The sequence below is a fragment of the Chrysochloris asiatica genome, unplaced genomic scaffold (genome assembly GCF_000296735.1).
Source record: "Chrysochloris asiatica unplaced genomic scaffold, ChrAsi1.0 scaffold00268, whole genome shotgun sequence".
Taxonomy (NCBI): Eukaryota; Metazoa; Chordata; class Mammalia; order Afrosoricida; family Chrysochloridae; genus Chrysochloris; species Chrysochloris asiatica.
In genome coordinates, this window is record NW_006408786.1 from 319,931 (window position 1) to 340,993 (window position 21,063).

The following is a 21,063-nucleotide window of genomic DNA, read 5'->3' on the forward strand; positions in this document are numbered from 1 at the left end:
AAGGAGATAGAATGAAAAACTTTATTATTAACTGATTCCAACAAGAAAAGTAGAAGTGCCCAGAAACATGGACAGCATTTCCATCAGCAGCAGGCAGGGTGATGGCACAGGTATAGGCCTAGGATGGTCCCACTGCACCCTAGCAGAGAGGAGGGAGCCCAGAGAAAGGGCCAGGTTCCCTCCATTCAGCTGAGAGTCCTGAGACCACCTCACCCAGGGAAGCCCAAGATAACAGCCAAGGGCAAGAGGCTGAGGAGCCAAAGGCCAGTCCTGGGGGAAAGTGTATAGAGGAGGTCCAGGATGTGTCCACCCCTCTAGTTTGGCATCACCAAGGGGGCGTCATGGGTTGAGGGTTTTGTAGATATGACATCACCACTGCAGAGATGGAGAGCCTGAAACAGGAAAGAGAGGTGTCAATTAAGAATCCAAGATGAGTAGGCGTAGGTCCCTCCTTTCCCACTCAGAGTCTTTTTCCTTCTAAGACACCAACTTACATGAAACTACTCATCATCTGCTTGGTGTCCTCTGAACTCCGAGAATTGGCGAAGCTGATGAAGGAGCAGTACACAGCGACCCAAGCACACCACTTCAGCTGGGGTGGGTAAGTAGGCGGGAGTGGATGTGTGGGTTAGGCCCGTGAGAGGGCACACCAGTGAATCCCTGCAAGCCTTAAACTCAGTAAGTACCACATTCTGAAGCACAGGTTCCAACCCACTGATTCCACTTGGCAGAGTCAGGTCTTGTCCCCAGGAGTCCCTTAAGTCTCACAACCTACTCTAAATACCCCAAAACGTCCTCTCGGCTCTTGACATGCCCCTCATGCTAAGGATCTCACCCTTTTGCCAAGTGCCTTTTCCAAGTCACTTCAGTGCCTGCCCGAAATCACAGGTCGACACAGACATTCCCTCCCTTCTCAAACCCACCACCCACATACCCATTCCTGCCCTGCCCCAGGCTTCCCTTTCAAATCTAGCATTCCCAACCATGCACAATCTGGATTTGCCCTTGGCAGAAGAACCCACTACACTCCCGCTTTGAACCCTGGGTAAGCTCAAGCCCCGCCCTCTGGTGCATGCCTTCCGCCAAAGTTGTCAGACACAGCCCGCCCACCTTGAGCATGAGGCCGCACATGCTAAAGATCATGCCTAGTAGGTTCATGTAGTCTGGCGTCGGATCGTCCAAGGCCGGGTTACACTCGCTCGGCGGAGGCTTGTACCTGCGGCAGGCTCAAGGATCAGTCAGAGAAGCCAAAGTCCCACTCCCAGAAAAGACCAATCCCTGGACCCCTACTGACACCCCTAACCCAAGCCTCGTCGCCATGATGTTAGGAACCTCACCTCAGCACTTTGTTCGGCCTCCGTGGGTCCGACATATTGTTCGCCGACATATCGAATACCAGGCCGGGGCGCACCTCTTCCGCAGCAGTTCAGCTTCCTGTGTGGAAACGGGAGGTAGCTTTTCGAGTAACACACGCAGCCCTCTTCTTCCGTTCCTCCCGGCGCGGCCCAAGACTTCCCCAACCAGAAGACAGAGTACTAGAAGGGACCAAAAAAGATGCCCCTTTGAAACAGGAAGAGGGAGCGGGGGGAGGGATCCAGAGAGCGGACTTCTATAGGTCCAGAGAGAAGAAATGTTGAATCTGAAAGTGAGAAGCAGGAAGTAGATCGTGGGGCACTATAATAAAGTTACACCCAAGCGTGGGTTCCGAGGGATCGCAAACCTGGATAGCGCTTAATATTAGGGAACGAAGAAGGGATCTCGGAGCTATGGCTTTTCCTGAGCCAAAGCCGCGGGTCCCAGAGCTGCCGCAGAAACGGTTAAAGACGCTGGACTGCGGACAGGGTGCGGTGCGAGCCGTGCGTTTTAATGGTGAGCGTCTCCGGCATTCCGGGTTCTCCCCTGCTCCGGCCCTCCGCCTCTCGAGGTCCACAGCCCAGTAACCCCAGCCTGGTGTTCCCCAGTGGATGGCAACTACTGCCTGACGTGCGGCAGCGACAAGACCCTGAAGCTGTGGAACCCGCTGCGGGGGACGCTTCTGCGCACGTACAGTGGCCATGGCTACGAGGTGCTAGACGCGGCCGGGTGAGCAGAGGGCCAGGCAGAATTGAAGCGCTGGGGCGGAGATCAGAGCTCGATGCTGACATGCCCTCCCTTCACCTCCAGCTCCTTTGACAACAGCAGTCTCTGCTCCGGCGGCGGGGATAAGGCCGTGGTGTTGTGGGACGTGGCATCGGGTCAAGTTATACGCAAATTCCGAGGCCACGCAGGGGTAAGTGCGAGGCAGGAGATTCTCAGTAGAGCATGGATGGTGGGAGGGAACTGCAGTATCACGTAGGTAGTGACAGGGACACACGTGCCACCCCCATTACAGCGGAAGGAAAGATCTTTCTGCTTCCCTTGATGGCCCTATGGCCAGGTGGACAAACCCTGACCTTGCAGCTACCCCAAAGCCTTCCACCTCCCATTCCCCCTACCCTTTGTCATTGCTTTTACCTGCCCCGGGACCCCTGCCTTTATCCCAACCCTCCAAAGCCCAGCCCCCTCTGAGTGACAGTTCCTATTCCCCAGAAGGTGAACACCGTACAATTTAACGAAGAGGCCACAGTGATCCTATCTGGTGAGTCTGGGGCCTAGACAAGGGGGAGCCTAGGGTGCTGTGTCCACTCTTCCAAACCTGACTGCACCTTCTTGCTGGCCTCGCAGGCTCTATTGATTCCAGCATCCGCTGTTGGGATTGCCGCTCGAGGAAGCCTGAGCCGGTGCAGAAGCTAGATGAGGCCAAGGATGGCATATCCAGCGTGAAGGTGTCGGACCATGAAGTCCTGGCAGGGTGGGTGGAACCACTGGGAAGCGTAGCTGAGGCTGCACTTAAATTAAAATCTTCTTGGTTCTTGGCAGCTCACAGTAAGGTCTGGCCCCTGCTGACCTCTCAGCGTTTATTTGTTGTGGGCCTCATTTCTCATAGACATGTCTAGCATGCTCCTGAAGTATTTGAGCATGTACTGCCTCCCAGACACTTTTCTGTTTATTAGGAGTTTATTTATTTATAAGCCCAAAACTAAACCAAGCCCACTGCCAACGACTGATTGTATCAAAGTTACCCTGAGGTATAGTTTAGTTCAGTACATAATTGCAGTCCCCTCTGTGTACCAAGGAGTAGAACTGCTCCTTAGAATTTCTAGGACTATAAATCTTTATGGGAGCAGACAGTCTCTTCTTGCTCTGATGGAGCAACTGGTGGGTTTGAACCACTGACCTTGTGGTTAGCAGTCCAACACTTAGCCCACTTTACTAATAAGTGTTCTCTATTGGAATTTTGCAGGAGAAAGATGAGACTTTCTGCTCCTGTAGATTTACAACCTTGAAAACACTGTATGGTTGATGAGTCAAAATTGTCTCAGTGGTGGTGGGTTTTGTTGAGGAATACGTCATCCAGGAGGCAGGGAAGGTTGGTAAAGACTGAGACTTTAAGGAGGAAGAGAAACCACCCCTGGGGAGACCTAGGGCAACAGCAAGTACAAAAGCCCAAAGTGTGTGTGTGGGGGGGGGCGGGGAATTTGGGGGTGTGGCTGGATGGCAGCGCCCACACAGAAATTGGGCAAGAGGTTGAGAATGGGGTTGGATAGTGCCTAGGTTATACAAAGTCAGAAGGGTCACAGGAAGAATTAGAATGTTTTTCTGAGAATACTGGAATATGTTTGTTTGAGTGGGATTGGCCCCCAGTGACTATACTTTCAAAAGTGTGCCCTCTGGCCATCCTGGTGAGGAGACCATGGACCTTAACGGTGGATTTCAGGGAGACCCAACCAATCAGATTTTGGGGTTACTTTGGAGAAAGAGCTAGAGCATGCAGGTAAAAGAGAATCCAGAGGAGTTTGACTTTTAAAAAATTTGAGAGAGTCCGTGGATCGCAGAAATTGATCTAATGTAAATGATAGAGCTGAGTCTCAGAGTGTCAGAATTGTACTTGTAATTCAATTCATTTCAACTAATGTTTCCATGGTAGTGAAGGGTGTCCAGGAAGAGTGGACTCAGCCTTGCCCTCAAGACCCTTGGTGGCAAAGGAGATGGGTCAGGGAAACCAAGGCTGCTTCTTTTCCATCCCCCATTACTTTTTTTCCCCAACTTTTTATGAATTGAGTGAAGGTTTACAGAGCAGATCATCAGTTTGACATTCAGAAAATCATATACTTTGCTTCATTACATGGTTGCAATCCCCTCCATATACCAACACTTAACAGTATTTACTTCTGTTCACTTTATTGCATTTCTCCATGTCTCCCGCTACCTTCATCTTTCCTCTGCTAAGCTCCCTCTTCTCGAATATTGCCTGTCCTGTCACCCACGCTAACATGTGTCTGCCTGCCCTCTAGCTTGTGGATAATTTTCCCTCCCTCCCCTGCATATAGTTTCTTTTATCAAGAAAACATTTTTTTTTTTTTTTTTTACAACATTAGTCTCATACAATATTTGTCCTTTGTGATTGACTAATTCCACTCAGCATAATGGCTTCCAGGTTCAACCATATTATAAGGTGTTTACACACAAATTCATCATTATTCTTCAGCATTTTGTGGTATTTTGTTGTGTGTGTGTACCAAAGTTTAACCATTCGTCTATTGATGAGCATTTAGACTGTCTCCATCTTTTTGATGTGTCTCTTATAGACAGCATATGGAAGGATCCTATTTTATCATCCACTCTGCTCTGTATGTCTCTTGACTGGTATGCTTAATCCATACAGTCAGTGTAATTATCAATAGGTATGAACACATATTTGTCCTTTTTCTCTATTTTTTTTTGTGTGTGTGTGGTGCTGGATTCTTAGCTCCACATAATTTTCTATGCCGAGTTCATTTTGTTTGTGGGTTTTCTTGTCATTTTCATTGTGTTGTTGTTTACTAAAAGGTTCTGACTTTTTTTTTTTTATGTGCAGGTTTATTATTTTTCTTTGAGGGTACCCTGTAATTTATTCATTTGTTCCCTGCTTGTAACAGTCTGTTTTATCTGACTGCTTCCTCTCCATCCACCATCTCATGCAGCTCCGTGGACGGTCGAGTAAGGCGATATGACCTGAGGATGGGGCAGCTCTTCTCTGACTACGTGGGCAGTGAGTGGAGCCCAAGGCTGTGGAACAGGAAGGGCAAATGAAGGCCGCAAAGGGTGCCCCAGACTCACTCCCCAATCTCCCACCACCACCAGGCCCTATCACCTGCATCTGCTTCAGCCGGGACGGGCAGTGCACCCTGGTGTCCAGCCTGGACTCAACGTTGCGGCTTCTAGACAAAGATACAGGAGAGCTACTGGGCGAGTGAGTCCTTAGGGTTACTGGGCCCTTGTCCCTCTACCCCACACCCCAGGTGAGGCCCAAGCTCTCCTACCTCTGCCCATCTCCAGATACACAGGCCATAAGAACCAGAAGTACAAGCTAGACTGCTGCCTAAGTGAACGTGACACACATGTGCTCAGCTGCTCTGAGGATGGGAAGGTGTTTTTTTGGGACCTGGTGGAGGTGAGCCACAACACACACACACACACACACACACATTCTGTGCTTATGCCAGTCATTCCCAAGCCTGAAAAGAGACAATCGGTATTAGAGCTGTGGTCTTGAAGGACAAGACAGGAGACAGTCCAGACACAGGGAAGAGTGTGCAAAGGCCTGGAGGCAGAACACATATCAGTCAGGAAGCAAGAATGTCAGGGCGGCAGGATCCAGATCAGGCAGGTCTGGGAACACCAGGCCGAAGGACTGGGACAGACCCCTCAGTGAGACACCACTGTATTTACTCAGGAAACCTGAACGACATCTGAGCAGCACCATGGTTTCCAGCCCTGTCCAGGATGAGTTCTGGTCTGATTGGACAGTCAGGTGGGAACAGACCATCCCAGTCTACTGGCGCTTCAAGGAAGGCAATGTCAGCCCTGGGGCTTAGCCAGGGGAACTGAATCTCCTAAGAGGGCAGAGGACCCTGTGGAGGCCTTGGAGACTCAAGGGACCAACTGTCGCAATAGGACTAAGCAGAGAGTGGAAATGTTCCATTTCCTCAAGGGCCCCGCTGACATGATGTCATCCTGGAAAAGAGGACATGTGGAGGGACTTTTCTAGTGTGGAAAGAAGATTTGGGGTTTCCTTGTAGAAATGTACAAGTTGAGATGAGGGAAGTCAGACGCACTAAGGCTGCAGAAGTGAGCTGAGGGAGAGGTGGACAGCAGCAGGGAGGAGGGGAAACGAGTCAAGGTGAGCTCAGGGCAAAGTGGTGTCCTTGAAAGAACAGACATTTTCTAAAGGCAGAGCCAACAGCATTGAGCATAAAGGGAAGGGAGTGAGGGGTAACAGGAAAAGACTCCCAAGATGTTTAACCTGGGCACCTGATGGGATCATTTGGGACAGATGAGGTGTGTGTGTGTCTAGAAAGCAATTGGGGTAGTTCTGTCAAGGTCAGAAGGGAGGTGGCTGGATTTGGGGGCCACATTGGGGGAAGGAGACTGACTCCTAGGGAACTTGAGGGTCACCTATAACCACTCCTATTCCTTTTCCCTACAGGGGGCACTGGCCCTGGCCCTGCCTGTGGGATCCGGTGTGGTACAATCGCTGGCCTTCCATCCCACTGAGCCCTGCCTGCTGACTGCCATGGGGGGCAGTGTCCAGTGCTGGCGGGAAGAGGCCTATGAAGCTGAAGGTGGAACAAGCTGAAGCCAGGACCCCCCACCCTTCCCTCAAGGACAGAGACACAGACTCAGAAGGAAGACTGAGATCATTTTTATGTCGGACACAGTGGTGACCAGAGAGGGGCAAGGGGCTGGGTTTTCAAACTAATAAATATAGGCAGGGTGAGACCTCCCTGGGGCATCAACTGCTCAGTCCTCGTTCTTCTCAGGCACGAAGGCATCTACTTTCTGAGCAAAGGTTTCAGCCACAAGCAAGGGGAAGACCAGGGAGGCATCAGCATAGACCTGTAGAAGGGACCCAGGTAAGCCACAGGCTCCATGGCCACAGCCCAGAGAACTAAGCCCATGGTCAGCCCTCACCTTCACAGGCTGTGCATCCACCCGGATCTTGCCCCAAGAGACAGCCTCATCTGGCCGGGCACCTGAGTCGGAGCCATCAAACTCCTGGGCCGTGTTGATGTAGACTGCATAGTCAGCCCCATTCCGCTGCAGAGAGGAGCACGAAGTCAGCCAATCACAGGCAACAGACAGATGGACACTGTGGCCACAGACAACAGTGCATAGAGATAGATACAGGAGGGAACAGGCATGTGGCTGAAGGATTTGTTTATGAGAAAGTTAGCTCTTAGCATCCCTTGCTCTAAGGTGAGAAACCCTTGCCTTAACAAAAATAAGGGGTCCCAGACAATGGGCATCATTTCCCCAGACCCACTGAAGACCCATGGAGTCCTGGTGTCGTGCTGTAGGATAAGCACTGGGCCACAAGGTCAGTGTGAACTGCAAGGTCAGCAGTTCAAACCCAGCAGCCACTCCTCAAGAACCCTATACAGGGTGGATATGAGTCGGAACCAACCCAACAGCACTTAACAACTGAGGACCTGGTGTGAGCAATCCTCCCACCATCTGGTCAGCAGCAGCTGCCACCAGTATTCACTCCAGAATACCTCCAGACCCAAAGACTTCTTCCTTCATGCCCGCCAGCAGGGTCCCATCAGCACCATAGCTGCGCCCAGTCACCACCTGACCTCCCAGCTCTGCCCTTGCTCTTCCTCAGTCTATTCCCCCCCAGCAGCTAGAAGACCTAAGTTCACGCATGTTCCTTGTTCAGAGCCGACAATGGTTTTCACCTCACTCAGAGCAAAACCCAAAATCCACTCTCCAGCCCAAAAGTCTTGCATGACCTATCCCATCATTGCCTTGCTTGTCTCCCCAGCTCCCCCTCACTGGCCTCCTAGCTCTTAGATGCTTCAAAGCCTTTGCACTGGCAGTTCCCTCTCCCGTGAGAACCGCATGACTCATGGGAGGCACCTCCTGTAAAGTTTCACTCGTGGGTTCCATTTCTTAGAAAGGCCTCCCTCAAGCACCTTTATTGAACAGCACCCCCTTCTCTTGCCATGTTAACACCCAGCCTTATTTTTCGCCATAGCAATTACTGCTACCTGACATACATGTCCCTTGGCTGCCTATTCAGTCCACACCTATCTCCTAGGATACAGGTGTGTCTGTGCAACTCCCCCCACTATGGACTGGGCATGTGCACCATCCTCCAGCCACAGCCTCTTATTCACCCCACCCCCAAGCCCTCTCACCATGAGGTTGGCATTGGCAATATGATGCTTGATCAGGCCTCCACCCAGGATGATCATTCCAGAGCGCTTGGCAAAGATGGCTTGTGTATTGATGAGCCTCAGGTCTGGGGGACAATGGGCTGTAGTCAGATCTGGGCCCACCAGGACTCTAACCATGCCCCCTCACAGTGGCCCCAGGACCTCACCTTCAACAATGTCCAGGACCAGGCCAGGGTTCTTGTAAGAATGGAAGAAGATCATGTCGCCCAGTGAGCCATCTGTGAGCGCTGGACTGAACACAGGAATGTGGTTCTGAGAAGGACAGGGATTAGAGAACAGAGAGGTAGGGGCAGCTTGGTTTCTCTCCCTAAGGCACCCCTTCCTCTTGCTGCATTGTAGGCAGGGTGTTTAACTTCTCTGGATCTCAATTTCCTCGACTGTAAAATGAGGATAATACCACCATCCTCAGATGAGGCAAAGATGAGAGATCCCACACAAAGTACTTAGATAATGCCGACAATGCCTAGCACATAAGTGATAGCGCTTGTTATTTTTCAGACTGCAAGACCTTGGAGCCTCTGGAATTGCTAAGTGTTGCCCCCAACTGCTTACTAGGACCGTACTTACACAGCTGTGTGAACTCTAAGACAAGTTACTTTATGGATGAAGCTCCCATCTATAGCATGGGGATGATCAAAATAGCAACACTGACATCCCAGGTGGCCATGAAGATGAAAAGCCTGGGAAGTGCTTGCTGCCCAGTGCCCACCGAGAGACACTCACCTTCTGGGCCCAGTAATACACTGACTCAGGATTGTTGATCTCCTTGCCAAGCCGGGCGATCATCTTGGATGGTGTCCACTTCACACCCTAGGAGGGAGCACTGGCTTCAGCCAGTTCCAATCTGACCTCCACCACGCCTACCCCAGAGGCTGCCCCAGCCCCACCTCGGTGTTCTGCTCTAGCACCATCTGGTCCAAAATGGGCATCAGCCAGTCTTCAAATTTGCAGTAATTGTCATTAGGCACCAATAGGTTCCCAATCCTGAAGACAGGAGAGTGACTGTCAAGATCTGGATCCCTTGGCCCAGCCTCTCTGCCCAGCACCACTCAGTTCTCCCCACCTGTTGATCCCATTCTCCCGGAGCTCCTTTCCCTTGAGGCTAAATTCGCCCAGGTATGTGGGTGCCAGGCATTTGATTAAATCCTCTTCCACGCCCCCAGCCGTGGTCACCAGGACATCCACCTGCAGCCAGATGACAGAAAGATAGACCAGAACTCTGTGCCCAGCAAGGCTCCAAACTCCCCAACCTCAACTAATGGCCCTTAGAGGGGAACTCTGCTGCAAAAGAAACTCACTTCTTACAACCGACCCATAGCTCCCGATCTCGTTCAAATAATCATTTTATTCCCCATTGCAACTCAAGCCAAAGTCACAACCCCAGAGAGTCCCTACCATGTTGTGCTGTACAAGGTAGCGGATGGTCTCACGGATTCCTGAACTTATGAGGTTGGACGTGTAGCCCAGAAAAATAGTGCAGCCGGTGAGCGGGCGGCGGCTCTGGGTCAGGTCTGCATGCTGGTCCTCCTCCTCCGACAAAGGTTCCAGTTTCTTCTCAATCTGTATGTAGGGGTCAAGTGAGCAGAGTTCTGTGCCCAAACCCTAGCTCATGGGTCTCAGATAAATTCCAGTCAGACTCTGCCCTGAGGACCAGCCCACTTAAAGGTTACAGAAAAATTTTCACCTGGCTCCAAGGAACGCCTTCTCTGCAAACCACCACCCCCTTCCCCGCCCATACCTCAGGTCACAGGCTGAGACTTTGCCGGTTCAGAAAACAATTTCTTTGCAGACCCCGTCTGTTCCCCAGCTGAGAAGTGCAAACCCAAATTCAGGCTCCTCTTTGGCTTAGTCTCCTCTTCTAGTCCCTCCCAACAGTGCTGCTCCTCCCAGAATACTAGCACCCTTGGCCTAAACCCGCCCTCTACCTAGATTCGGACTCCTGGGGTGGTGTCGTAGGATCAACACTGGACTGCGAACCACTAGGTCCACAATTCAAACCCACCCGCTGCTCCTTGGAAACTCTAGGAGTCTAACAGACTCGAAGGCACTTAACAACAACCTAGACTCAGGCTTTCCTGATTGGGGCCCTTCCCACTATAAGCCCCACCTGTCTCTATTCATTGGACCGTTCTACCGAAGGCCCGCCCCGTCAAAGTACTGCACCATTCTTACTAGAGGCCACGCCCCTCCCCGACAAAGGAAGTTCCACCCCAGGCCTCACCATTGCGTTCACTTGCTGCACTGCACGTCCGAAGTTGGTAGCCTGAAAGCCGGTGGTTCCGAAAGCCTCCATTAGCAAGTGGTAGTCTACGCCGCGGCTGAAGTCATAGCCCCGGACCTGTGCACTCTCGGGTGGTAGGGCTGAGCTGTGCTTTAGCACGGCTGCTAGTGCCCCCGCGGGCGCTTTCCCCTCCGAGGAGCCCTCCATGCGCCTCCGGCCGTACTCTCAAGCCTCAGCCGTACTCAGCCGGGTCTCCGGTAGCGTTAAAACACCAGACCCTGGCCCGGCGCAAGAAGCGGAGCTCAGGTAGAAACCGGCGGAGTAGGACCGGAAACTACTCCGTCTCCTAATTTGAAGGGCTAGGAGTACAGGGTGTGGCCATTTTTGCGAGCTACTCCGTAGTACGGCAGCCGCGAGGAGCCAATATACATATATTTTCGCTTTTTCTCAGCCTTTGATGAATGACTATTTCTACCTTTACTGCCACCTGCTGGAAACTCATCGCGTTGTGCGGCACTCCCCGAGTCCGTTTCTGTCCCCTCCAGGAAAGGGTAACTCTTAGACAGGATTTGGGTCACCACGCAGAGTCGGACACACATTCCTGACTGCTTTGGCTTCCCAGTGAGGTATAGCCTTTTGCTCTTCTTCCTTCCCTACTCTGTCCCCACGGAGCTGCGGCTGTAACTTCCTGGGATCCAGGACTGATATCTTCCCTCTTCCCTCCCCCAGCGAAACTATGAGACCTATGAGTTGTTAAGTGCCGTAGAGTCGGTCCCAACCCATAGCGACCTTATATAGGGTTTCCAAAGAATGGCTAGTGAGCTTGAATCACCGACCTTGCAGATCAAGCTGACTTTGCAGTTCAGCGCATTAACCCACAGCGCCAAACCAGGACTCCGAGACCTAAGAGGACAGGGTCTAAATCTCATGCATCCTCCTAACTGCGCAGGGCCTGGTCCAGAACGAGCCCCTTTATACACTCACTCTGCAGTGTTTGGCCTATGAAGGCCACACTATATGTTGGACCTCATGCTGGGCACTGCCATTTTATCAGTGAACAAGACACCTACAGCTCACAGTCTGGTGAGATAGAACAATATTGTTAGGAAAGGTCTCCAAGGGTGACATTTGATCCAAGATCCATCCGTCTGACAAAAGCCTTGCTATGTGAATGTGTGTGTGGTGGGGGTGGTTCCAGGAGAGAAATATCAGTTTGAGGTTATGATATTGGAAAGCCCACTTCATTGGAATAACAGAAATCCTCCTTTCCATCCTGAGGATTAAAAACTCACTCTCCACTTTCAGCTGATGAAATAAAATGCAGATAGGTCTCTTGTGATACAATAGTGAATAATTGTTATCAGGGCTGATTGTGAGGGTTGGAAATGTAAAGGTAGACGTTTTATAACAAGGAGGGGAGTGATTAACATTTCAGTCTAGGAGCGAGTGGAGGTCCCTGGGACCATCAGTGGAGAAGAGCGGAGAGCGGGACCCAGAGAAGCAGCAATGCCTGAGATGCTGAGACGGAGACAGAGACGATGACGTGGAGAGATGGAGCTGTTGGGAACTTTAGATCCAGAGAGGGAGAGGGGCTGTGTGCTGATGACCGACCAGGGGTGGGGGTGGTGGGGAGGGGGCAGGCTTGTAGTGTATACCCTTTGGTTGGTTGATGATGCATGGAAGATTGTAATCATGGCAATGAAAGATACATAATTGAATGAATGTAAAACTAATGCTCTCCCATGTAAACTATCACATAATTCACAATAAAACATTTTTAAAAACTCTCCACTTTCATTTCCTCTCCACCTAAACCTTCATGGCAATCATCTGCACCTCAACAAATGGCCCTACCCTGCCCCTTTCTTAACACTCAAGCCTTGAGCTTGATGTCTCTCCTCCTCTCACGCTCCCATCCATCCATCAGTACATCTGCTAAGCTCAATGCACAAAGTAGTTTCCAAATCCAGGCACTTTCTTTGTCCTGGCGACCTCCAAGCTGACTTTCCTCCCACCAGCAACCAAAAAACCCAGAGAGCTCTTCTGTAGAAATAAATTTAACAGTCGTTCGTCATTAAAACTTGCTAACAGTTGAAACCAACTTGTCGGCACTTAACAACGACTATATATATAAATGCTGAAGCAAGGTGAGGAGCTGACTCAATGGCATTTAACATATATATATATATATGTGTGTATATATATATAAAACAGTGGCAACCCTGTACAAGGTCACTATGAGTCAGAACCGACTCAATAGCACTTAATAACCTAGAGTTTCCTAGGAGTGGCTGTTGGATGTGAGCAGCCAACCTTATAGTTAGAAGTCCAGTGCTGATCCTACAGTGCCACACCAGGACTCCATGTGTGTATATATGTGTCCATTATTGTATGTATTTTACTGTCCTGTTACCCATCCCTCCCCATGGAGTCCTGGTGTGGCACTGTAGGATCAGCACTGGAATGCTAACTGCAAGGTCAGCGGTTCAGACCTACCAGCTGTGCTTTGAAACTACTGATCCAGCCCCCATGTCTGGCAGTCTCCAGTCCCACCCTCCCAGCTTCTTGTTCTCCACCAGGCAGTCAGTGGAAGGAAACGCTATGCAGGGTCCCTGTGAGTCAGAAGTGACTCAGTGGCACTTAACAACAACCAGCCATCCCCAGCTAGAACAGTCACTGTGAGGGCAGTTTTGTGTTGTTTCCTTGTTGCTCCTCACTCCTTGGACAGTGCCCAGCACTTATTAGGAGTTCAGCAAATAAGCTGAATGTATGAATGATCACAAGGGTGTCAGGGTGGTCGGTGAGGAATGAGGGAAGGAGCCATCAGGGAATTAACTCGAAGACCAGGCAGGCCCCTGTGTACTGAAGGGAGGTAACCTCTGACTCATAGTGACCCTGTATAGGGTCAAGTAGTTGGGGAAGGCAGGACTTGAGACGACCAGAGTTGAGGGCTGGACTAGGGTGGGATCAATAAGGGTGAAGAGAAGTGACCAGACTCAGAACCCAGTATGAAGGTTATCTGATAGCACTTAAAGGAAGACAGAATGAAGGACTTGGAGATTTGGGTTTGTACATCTGGATGCACCATGGTGAGCTTTCCTGGGGGGCAGAAATTTGGGGGAAGATAATCTGGACTTCCATTTTGGCAGAGTTAGGTTTGAGATGTTATCAAGAAGGAGTCTACTCTTGAGACTGGGATGGGGACAGAGGAAGCCATCAGCCTAAGGAAGTGGGTTAAATCCCGGTGGCTGTGAGTATAGGTAGGCAGAGGCAGAAGCAGGTTAGCAACAGATCCAAAGTGGCCAGGGCCTTTGCACTCTCAGTCAGAAGGGTTGGTCCCTTAGGGACCTGGTGACATGTGACACTAGAGCAGGGATCCCCTCAGCAGAGGCAGCTGCTGCCCGCTGGTGACATTTCACTCCATGAGCATCCTGGCTTCAAAGTCTCTGCAGGAGTGGAGGAGGGAGAGGAGGGGGTTGGAGAGACCAGGCTGCTATGGGAGGAGGGAATGAGCCAGAGCGGGGCTGGAGACAGAACAGGCAGCCAGGCAACTGCACACCGGAGTCCTCAGCTGAGGTACCAGGGATCAGGGACCAGAGGAGGTGCGGGGACCCCCAGGTGGCCCTAGGGCTCAGAGTCTGAGATTAGACCCTCTGCCCATGCCTCTGCTCACCCTCCCCCAGATGTCTAGCAAGGTGGCCATTGGCAATGACATTGGGCAGGCCCGTCGTGCCGTGGAGCAACTACGGATGGAGGCAGGCATCAATCGCGTGAAGGTGAGGACCAAGCAGGGAAAGAAGGTGGGGGTGAGGTGAGGGCACATGTGGGCTGAGGGGGTAGGTAAACAGCCAGGGCTGGCTGACTGGGTTGATCGGCAGGTGTCCAAGGCGGCTGCTGACCTGCTGCAGTTCTGCATGGAGCAGGCCAAGAGTGATCCCTTCCTTGTGGGCATTCCAGCCGCCACCAACCCTTTCAAGGAGAAGAAACCCTGTATCATCTTATGATTCTGCAGCGCTGCGACCCCAGGCTTTTCAATAAACATGAAGTGAATGTTCAGGACATGGCTGGGCTGGGCTGACATGGGGGCACAGGAGAAACTGTGGTCTTGCAGGGGCCAGGTGCACACTTGGCCCAGCCTCCCTCCCCACAACATCCGGGGTCACCACCACAGCAACACATACACGCTAGGCACCCTGAACAGAAGACCACACACTTTCCACACAGCACCCCCTGCACCTGTGGGATACCATGCATGGCTTTGCACCCCCACTGTGCTGACATAATCTGCTCATTGATAAATCTCACACATGTGTCACATTCCCCCACACAACTTTCACACACACGTACCCATGCTTGTGTCTCACACACCCAGAGGTGGTAACATAGAAACAACTGGCCAGTCCTCAGTTCTGTCTTCTTCACTCACACACTCACACACACACAGAGCCACTGCAACAAACAGGCAAACCTGCCTACCCAGTGACACACACACAAACACATGCGCTCACTAGTGTCATACATGAAACACACCCATGGAGGACACAAGTCCTGGAAACAAGCACTCATGCCTTTCATGCCCAGTCCTGCTCAGTCACACATGCCCCTACAGCATCGCAGTTCCAAGCACATGGAGTCCCAGGCTCACAGTAGCATCACATCAGGTTTATTTCTTCTTCCCTCTCAACTTCTCAGTGAAGAGCAGGGTGTCCAAATCAGAGCAAAGAGTCCAAGAGTGGGGAACAGTTCCCTGGTTGGGCCAGAACCCCAATGTCACCAGCACTGGCATGGAGGCCAGCCCAGGGACCCCAGTCCATCCACGGCCCGGACTCCTTGGTATCCTAGGCCTGAAGGGTTAGGGCAAAGGCAGCACCAACATGGGGGATGGTCTCCTGAGAACAGAGGCTGCGGCCAGCCTGCTAGCCATCAGTATCCACATCTGTCTGCTCAGGTCTGTAGCCGCCAGACTTCCAGTGACAGACCCCCAGAAGCCGCCACCACCAGGTTGCCCTCAGCACAGATCTGGGTTGGTAAGGACATCAGGAGTCAGGGGCGCTCTGGGCACCAGGACAGGGTGTGGGGAGCTGGTCTTACCCCATTGAGCACGTTGTGGTGGTTACGAGTGCAAATGGTCCTTGGTGGGTCTGTGGGCACATGCACCTGGTGAAGGGCAATGGGCAAAGGTCAAGAAGCCTGCTTTGGGATAAGGGGACAGGCTGTCCTTGAGGCAGGGGCTGGGCCTGGGCCTCACCCGGATAGTCTTGTCAGTGGATGTGGTGTACAAGGCCCCTAGCGAGTGTTTGATCCCTGTGATCTGAGACCTGTGGCCCACGTCGAAGGACTACAGGGTGGAAGGGACAAATGACACTAAGGTGCTGCTCTCCCAAGGCCAGCCCTCCACCACCACCCAGGGCCAGGGAGCCAGAAGGAGTCCCAGAGGCCCAGGGGCCCCTGGCAGACCCGGACAAGCTGGAAGCAGCCATCACGGTTGGCGAAGACATGCAGCAGGCCATGGTTGTCACCAGCCCAGAGCTGGGGCTCTTGGTAGGACATGCAGAGCAGGTAGGAGTCCAGCTGCAGGAGGGATGGGGGACAGAGCAGCTCAGGCTGGGCCCTGCCAGGCTGCCACCCCAGTCCCTTGGGGTCCCCGAGGAGGCTCCCACCTGCAGCCGCTGCAGGATACTGTTGGCTCGGCGGTCGAACACCACAAGCGTGTGGTCCTCACTGCCAGAGATGATGTGCCGGTCGTCGGCCAGCAGAGCCAGCACTGCACTGGAGTGAAGTCGCCGACTCTTCAGTAGGACTGGGCCAGCTGTAGGGGCCATATTCCAGGGAGGAGGGGACCCAGGGACATCAGAGCCCCTCAGAAGCCTGGCCCACCAAAGGTTCCTGCTCCTCTCAGGATAAAACTGAGCAAGGCAAGTCCTAGTGAAAAACACTTCTCTCTGCAGGCCTACAGGGACACACACCTCCATCTCCTGCCCCAGCTCTGCCTAAATAACCGATAGATCATCCAATTAAACACTAAGAATGAATAAATAAATAAGAAAGAGTACAAGACTTAGGTGCCAGGCAGTAATCTAGGCCTTTTATACATGCTAAATTATCTAATCCACCCATTAACCTGATAAAGTCAATGTTCTAATTATCTTTGTCTCCCCACTGACCCCACAGGGCTAATATTGTTGAACCGATTTTATAAGGAGCAAGGCTTCCTCTGTGGCCCCCCCCTCACACACACGCACACACATTGCATGTGTTGCCCCCATCAAAGCCCCAGGCAGCCCTAGTGGTTACCCAGGGTGATGTGTCTGTCACCCTGACCAGGTTGTAAGTCCCATGAATATCTCCTTTACGTGCATGATTCTGGAGACCCGAGGTGCCTTGCCCTCCCACCCAGGCCTACAGCCCCCAGCCCACCTCTGGGGTCGTAGACGGTCACCTTCTTGTCATAAGTACCCGTCACCAGGATGTCAGGCAGATAGGAGACGCACAACACAGCCGCCTTGCCCCTAGGGACACACAGACCACAGGGCTGGAGCTGGAGCCAGCCAAGACCCTGCCACCCCCCGGTCTCCCCTACACACAACCCCTCACACTTTATCTCGCCAAACTGTTGCCCATCAGCCGCCATGTCCCAAAGCTTCACAGTGCTGTCCCAGGAGCCGGAGCACACACGGTGGTCCTGGGCCGCCAGCGTCCATACCCAACCCTGTGGGACCAGAGCGCAGCAGTCAACCATGGGTGTCCGTTTCACGGGCTGTGTGTTGGTTCAGGGCTCCTTACAAGAGCTCAGCAAGAGGAAGGCTGTCTTTGCAGATGAGGCTCAGAGAGCTCAGCAGACTCTTCCAAAGCCACACAGCTTTTCACCCATATTACCCATTTTCACGGACTGCAGTACAACTCTAGTTCTAAATAATCATACCCATTGGTATACACATGACTACCCAGCAATATTTTGAAGTTGAGTCCTGAGACCACAACATAGTGTGATTAGCAGTGGCGTCTCCACTCTGGGACCAGGCAAGTCCCGTCCCCTCCCTCAGATTCTTCATCAGCAAATTGGGCCCTACCTCACAGAGCGTGGGATCCTGATTGAGTCCTCGCCAAGGCCCCTGAGGTGGGTATTGTGAGGTGGCCCATTTTACAAATAAAGAAACTGGGACATAGAGAGTTGAGTCTCTCATTCAAGGTCACACAGTCAGGGAGTTGAGTAGGGATTTGAGCCCAGTGCCTGGCCATCACATTGGTCCACTTCAGTGATTCGTGGATATGCCTTCTACGGCCACTTCTCACAAAATACAGTCATGCTCAGGGCTGTCTAATTCCTACGGGTGGTCTTCTCAGGGTACGAAGAAAAAAACAAAAAAACCAACGGCCAGAAAACATTGCTGTCAAGTGCATTCCGATCACATCAAGCCTACAGAGACTAGAGTGTAGCTGAGCTCCCTCCACAGGCTGTGACTTTTCAGAAATGGAGTAACAGGTCTTTCTTCCAAGGGGCCTGTGGGTAGATCTGAATTGCCAACTTTCACTTAGCAGCTGAGCACTTAACTGTTTGTGCCACCCAGGGGCTACTCCATCCTCATTCGTCCTCATAACTGCCCAGAGATCTCATACATCTCGCCCGAAGTCACATCAAGGGCAGAGCTGAGGTAGAAACCTGAACCACAGCAGCCTGCCACAAGCCTCATGCCTTCTTCCCTGCCTGATCTCTCACCTTGTGGGTACTGCTCTGCTGAGTACCCAGGGCCTTCACAAGAACCCGGCTGGGCTCCGTTCCCAGCTGCCGCAGGTCCCACAGGTTGACATTACGATCTCGGGAACCTGACAAGCAGAGAGCTCCATCCTGGGAGGAGAGTGAGGAGATGTCGTTGGGGACCCCCTGATCCCTCTCTGTCTGGCCCCCAGCTGGTCCCACCTCACCTGGAGCAGCAGCACTGAGTCAATAGAAGCAAAGTGCCCATCGGCCAGGCAGAAGTACTCAGTCCGACGCCCATCCTCCGCCCAGCGCGCCAGGTGTTGCTCCAGCTCAATGCAGGCAGCTGGCCAGTTGAAGTCCTCCTCTGTGGGGCACCAGGAGCTGGCCAATCCCACTCTTGACTCCAAGGAGCCACAGTAACACAGACTCTCACCTGAGTTCTTCACCCACACCACCTGGGAATCACTCACCCCTCAGGCACAACTAAGACAACTTTTCACTGCTGTTTACAAAAATTGTAAGGCTGGAGACTCAGGACCACCTTTATAGGCTTTCTCCTCCAACTTGAGACTGGGAAGAGGTAGCAGCCTCAGGACTAATGTTCCCATCTCAGTCTCTGAACTGGATCCAGGGAAGCGTTTCTCAAACTATTATCTGTGAATCAGGGTTTCCTGTCTAGATGCAGAATCCAGGCCCCAGGATGCAAGCAAGCATCTTTTTTTCCCGCCCCCTTTCAGTCGGTGGGTGGGGACTTTAAAAGATAATGGAATTTCTCCATGAACTTTTTGAAGACCACCCCTCTTGCATCAAGCTAGTCAAGAGAGTCTGACCCAGATATTCAGGAGGCAAGGCCTTGAGACTCCTCAACTCTGCAGGATCAAAGCTTCCAGGTTAGGACAATCAACCACCAATCTAACTACTCAGAAGGGTCAACAGCCTGAGGATCCAAAGGGTCACTGTCTCAGGACCAACAATATGAATTCAAGGTCCCCAAGCTGTCTTACCCCCAGGGACTCATGGCTTCTGGGGCAGGGGGAGTGCCCACCAGCCCCTGACTAAGACTTCAAGCTTAGATCCAGGGCTTGAGGGCCTGTGGGTGCTGATCTCAGGGATCCCAACCCCTAAACCCTCTTCTAGACACTGAGTCCCTGCCTCATCCCCACCTAGGTCAAGGCTCTGGAGATCAGAGGCTTTGGCATCACCAGTTGCCAAAGCCTCTAAACCTGATGATTCTTGGGCTTATCTTGAATGCCAAGCATACATTCCCACAGCCTGAGACTTCAAATCCCTGTGTCAATTTGCAGCTGGGTTCAGGGTTTTGGTATCTACAGACCTAAAGCCTGAGGACCAGGCACCAGAATGCTGAGGTCAGCTACCCCAACCCCCAAGTATTTGCCTCATGGTACCTCAAGATATAGGTAGGGACTTTAGCACCATCAGTAACTATCTCAGCCTCTAGCCAAAGTTAGAACAACCACGAAGCCTGCTCCCGGAGCTGTGACCCCAACAAATCAGGTTCCTGTATCTTCCCTCCCTCACACCAAACCTGACCTGGGCTGCATCCCCGGTCCCCGGGCAAGCGCACCTTCCACCACTGGGTAGGGCGCGCGTAAGCGGCGCTGTGCGCGTAGCCTCCAGGTGACATGGTCACGCACAATATCGCGCAGCGCGTGGCATACGCGTGGCAGGACCTGAAGTACGAGGCGGGCGTCCAGGTAGGCGCAGATCTCCAGCAGCAGCTCCGGGGGGAGGCTCAGCAGGCCCGGGGCACCTACGGCCGAAGCCTTGGACGCCACTCGTGGCTCCAAGACGCCAGGGAACGCGGCGGGCACGGGCAGTGGCATGGCGGGGCGGGACTCGAGCCCGGGTTTCGGCGGACTGAGCACACGGGCCACGTAAGCCTCGGCTTGTGCATCGGGGTCAGGCTCTGGGTCCAGGTCGTACTCCCAGGCTGCAGGATCATCACACTGCCCTGGAGACAGCTCCATGGCGGTTCGGTGGGCGCGGTCGGCCCGCCCTTGTCAGCTACCCGCCCAGCGTCCTGTCTCCTAGGCAGCGTTGAAGGCACTTCCTGCATATCCTGATGACGTTTACGGAGCGACCGAAATCGAGGGGTTCCCATGGAAACTGACTTACTCGCCTAGGACCGCATGCTGCAGGAGTCTCGCTCCGGAGCTGTGTGGACCTGATGTACAGAATCCTCATTTTAGAATTTTTTAAAACAAACGTAGCTCAGTCGAAGGCATTTCTTACAGGAGACAGTTCAGAAAAGGGGCAAGGCGTTTTCGAGATCGCATTCTGGTACAGAGTACTGATTCGAAATTTGTTCTCTCACTTCCAGAACCAGGAACTTCACACTTCACACAGGCCTCAGTGAAATATTGTGAATGGCCTAAAATCATACCGATAAAAACATCTCGTTTTTAATGAAAGCCTATTTGGAGCCAATGTTTACAGAGCCACAGAAATCACTAACAACATCACGTGCTGTTTGTTACCTTGGCCTGACTTTTTCAGACAGTCACGTGATTCTTTCCCAGATTGCAATGTTTCCCCTCTGTATTTCTCTATAGTACTTAACACTGTGTAAGGAGCTCTGGTAGCGTAGTGGTTATGAGTCGGGCTGCCAACCTCAAGGTTGTTGTTGTTGTTGTCAGGTGTCATCGAGTCGGAACCGACTTATAGCGACCCCCATGCACAGCAGAACGAAACAATGTCCGATCCTACGGCTGCTACACTTGACGCCATCAAGGATGCCACCTGGCCAATCCATCTCGTTAGGGGTCTTCCTCTTTTTCTCTGACCCTCCACCTTACCCAGCATGACATCCTTCTCCAGCGACT

General features: G+C 52.3%; 4 protein-coding genes across 5 annotated transcripts; 1 reads left to right on the forward strand and 3 right to left on the reverse strand.

Annotated features, from left to right (window-relative positions):
- Positions 1–325: 325 nt before the first annotated feature.
- On the reverse strand, positions 326–1,387 carry WDR83OS (WD repeat domain 83 opposite strand). The gene is made up of 4 exons (XM_006874246.1): positions 1,338–1,387; positions 1,111–1,216; positions 495–592; positions 326–392 (listed from the first exon to the last, which is right to left on the reverse strand). The coding sequence occupies exons 1-4, from the start codon at positions 1,385–1,387 to the stop codon at positions 326–328; spliced, it is 321 nt and encodes a 106-aa protein (XP_006874308.1).
- Positions 1,388–1,755: 368 nt separating this feature from the next.
- Positions 1,756–6,850, forward strand: WDR83 (WD repeat domain 83). Its single transcript, XM_006874249.1, has 9 exons — positions 1,756–1,869; positions 1,962–2,082; positions 2,164–2,269; positions 2,569–2,617; positions 2,704–2,830; positions 5,043–5,110; positions 5,203–5,311; positions 5,398–5,512; positions 6,548–6,850. The coding sequence occupies exons 1-9, from the start codon at positions 1,767–1,769 to the stop codon at positions 6,695–6,697; spliced, it is 948 nt and encodes a 315-aa protein (XP_006874311.1). The 5' UTR covers positions 1,756–1,766; the 3' UTR covers positions 6,698–6,850.
- On the reverse strand, positions 6,744–10,745 carry DHPS (deoxyhypusine synthase). Of its 2 annotated transcripts, XM_006874247.1 has the most exons (9): positions 10,522–10,745; positions 9,696–9,860; positions 9,364–9,485; positions 9,188–9,284; positions 9,024–9,110; positions 8,447–8,552; positions 8,262–8,365; positions 7,033–7,158; positions 6,744–6,957 (listed from the first exon to the last, which is right to left on the reverse strand). In XM_006874247.1, exons 1-9 carry the CDS (start codon positions 10,726–10,728, stop codon positions 6,862–6,864), a joined length of 1,110 nt encoding a protein of 369 aa, XP_006874309.1. In that variant the 5' UTR covers positions 10,729–10,745; the 3' UTR covers positions 6,744–6,861. The 2 variants fall into 2 exon arrangements, with proteins under 2 accessions (XP_006874309.1, XP_006874310.1); XM_006874248.1 differs by lacking the exon at positions 8,262–8,365 and having other exon boundaries at positions 6,862–6,957; positions 7,033–7,116; positions 8,442–8,552; positions 10,522–10,728.
- Positions 10,746–15,465: 4,720 nt separating this feature from the next.
- On the reverse strand, positions 15,466–20,208 carry FBXW9 (F-box and WD repeat domain containing 9). The gene is made up of 10 exons (XM_006874303.1): positions 19,806–20,208; positions 18,445–18,584; positions 18,239–18,367; positions 17,118–17,230; positions 16,939–17,030; positions 16,182–16,330; positions 15,979–16,092; positions 15,770–15,859; positions 15,613–15,678; positions 15,466–15,540 (listed from the first exon to the last, which is right to left on the reverse strand). Exons 1-10 carry the CDS (start codon positions 20,206–20,208, stop codon positions 15,466–15,468), a joined length of 1,371 nt encoding a protein of 456 aa, XP_006874365.1.
- Between the last annotated feature and the right edge of the window lie 855 nt (positions 20,209–21,063).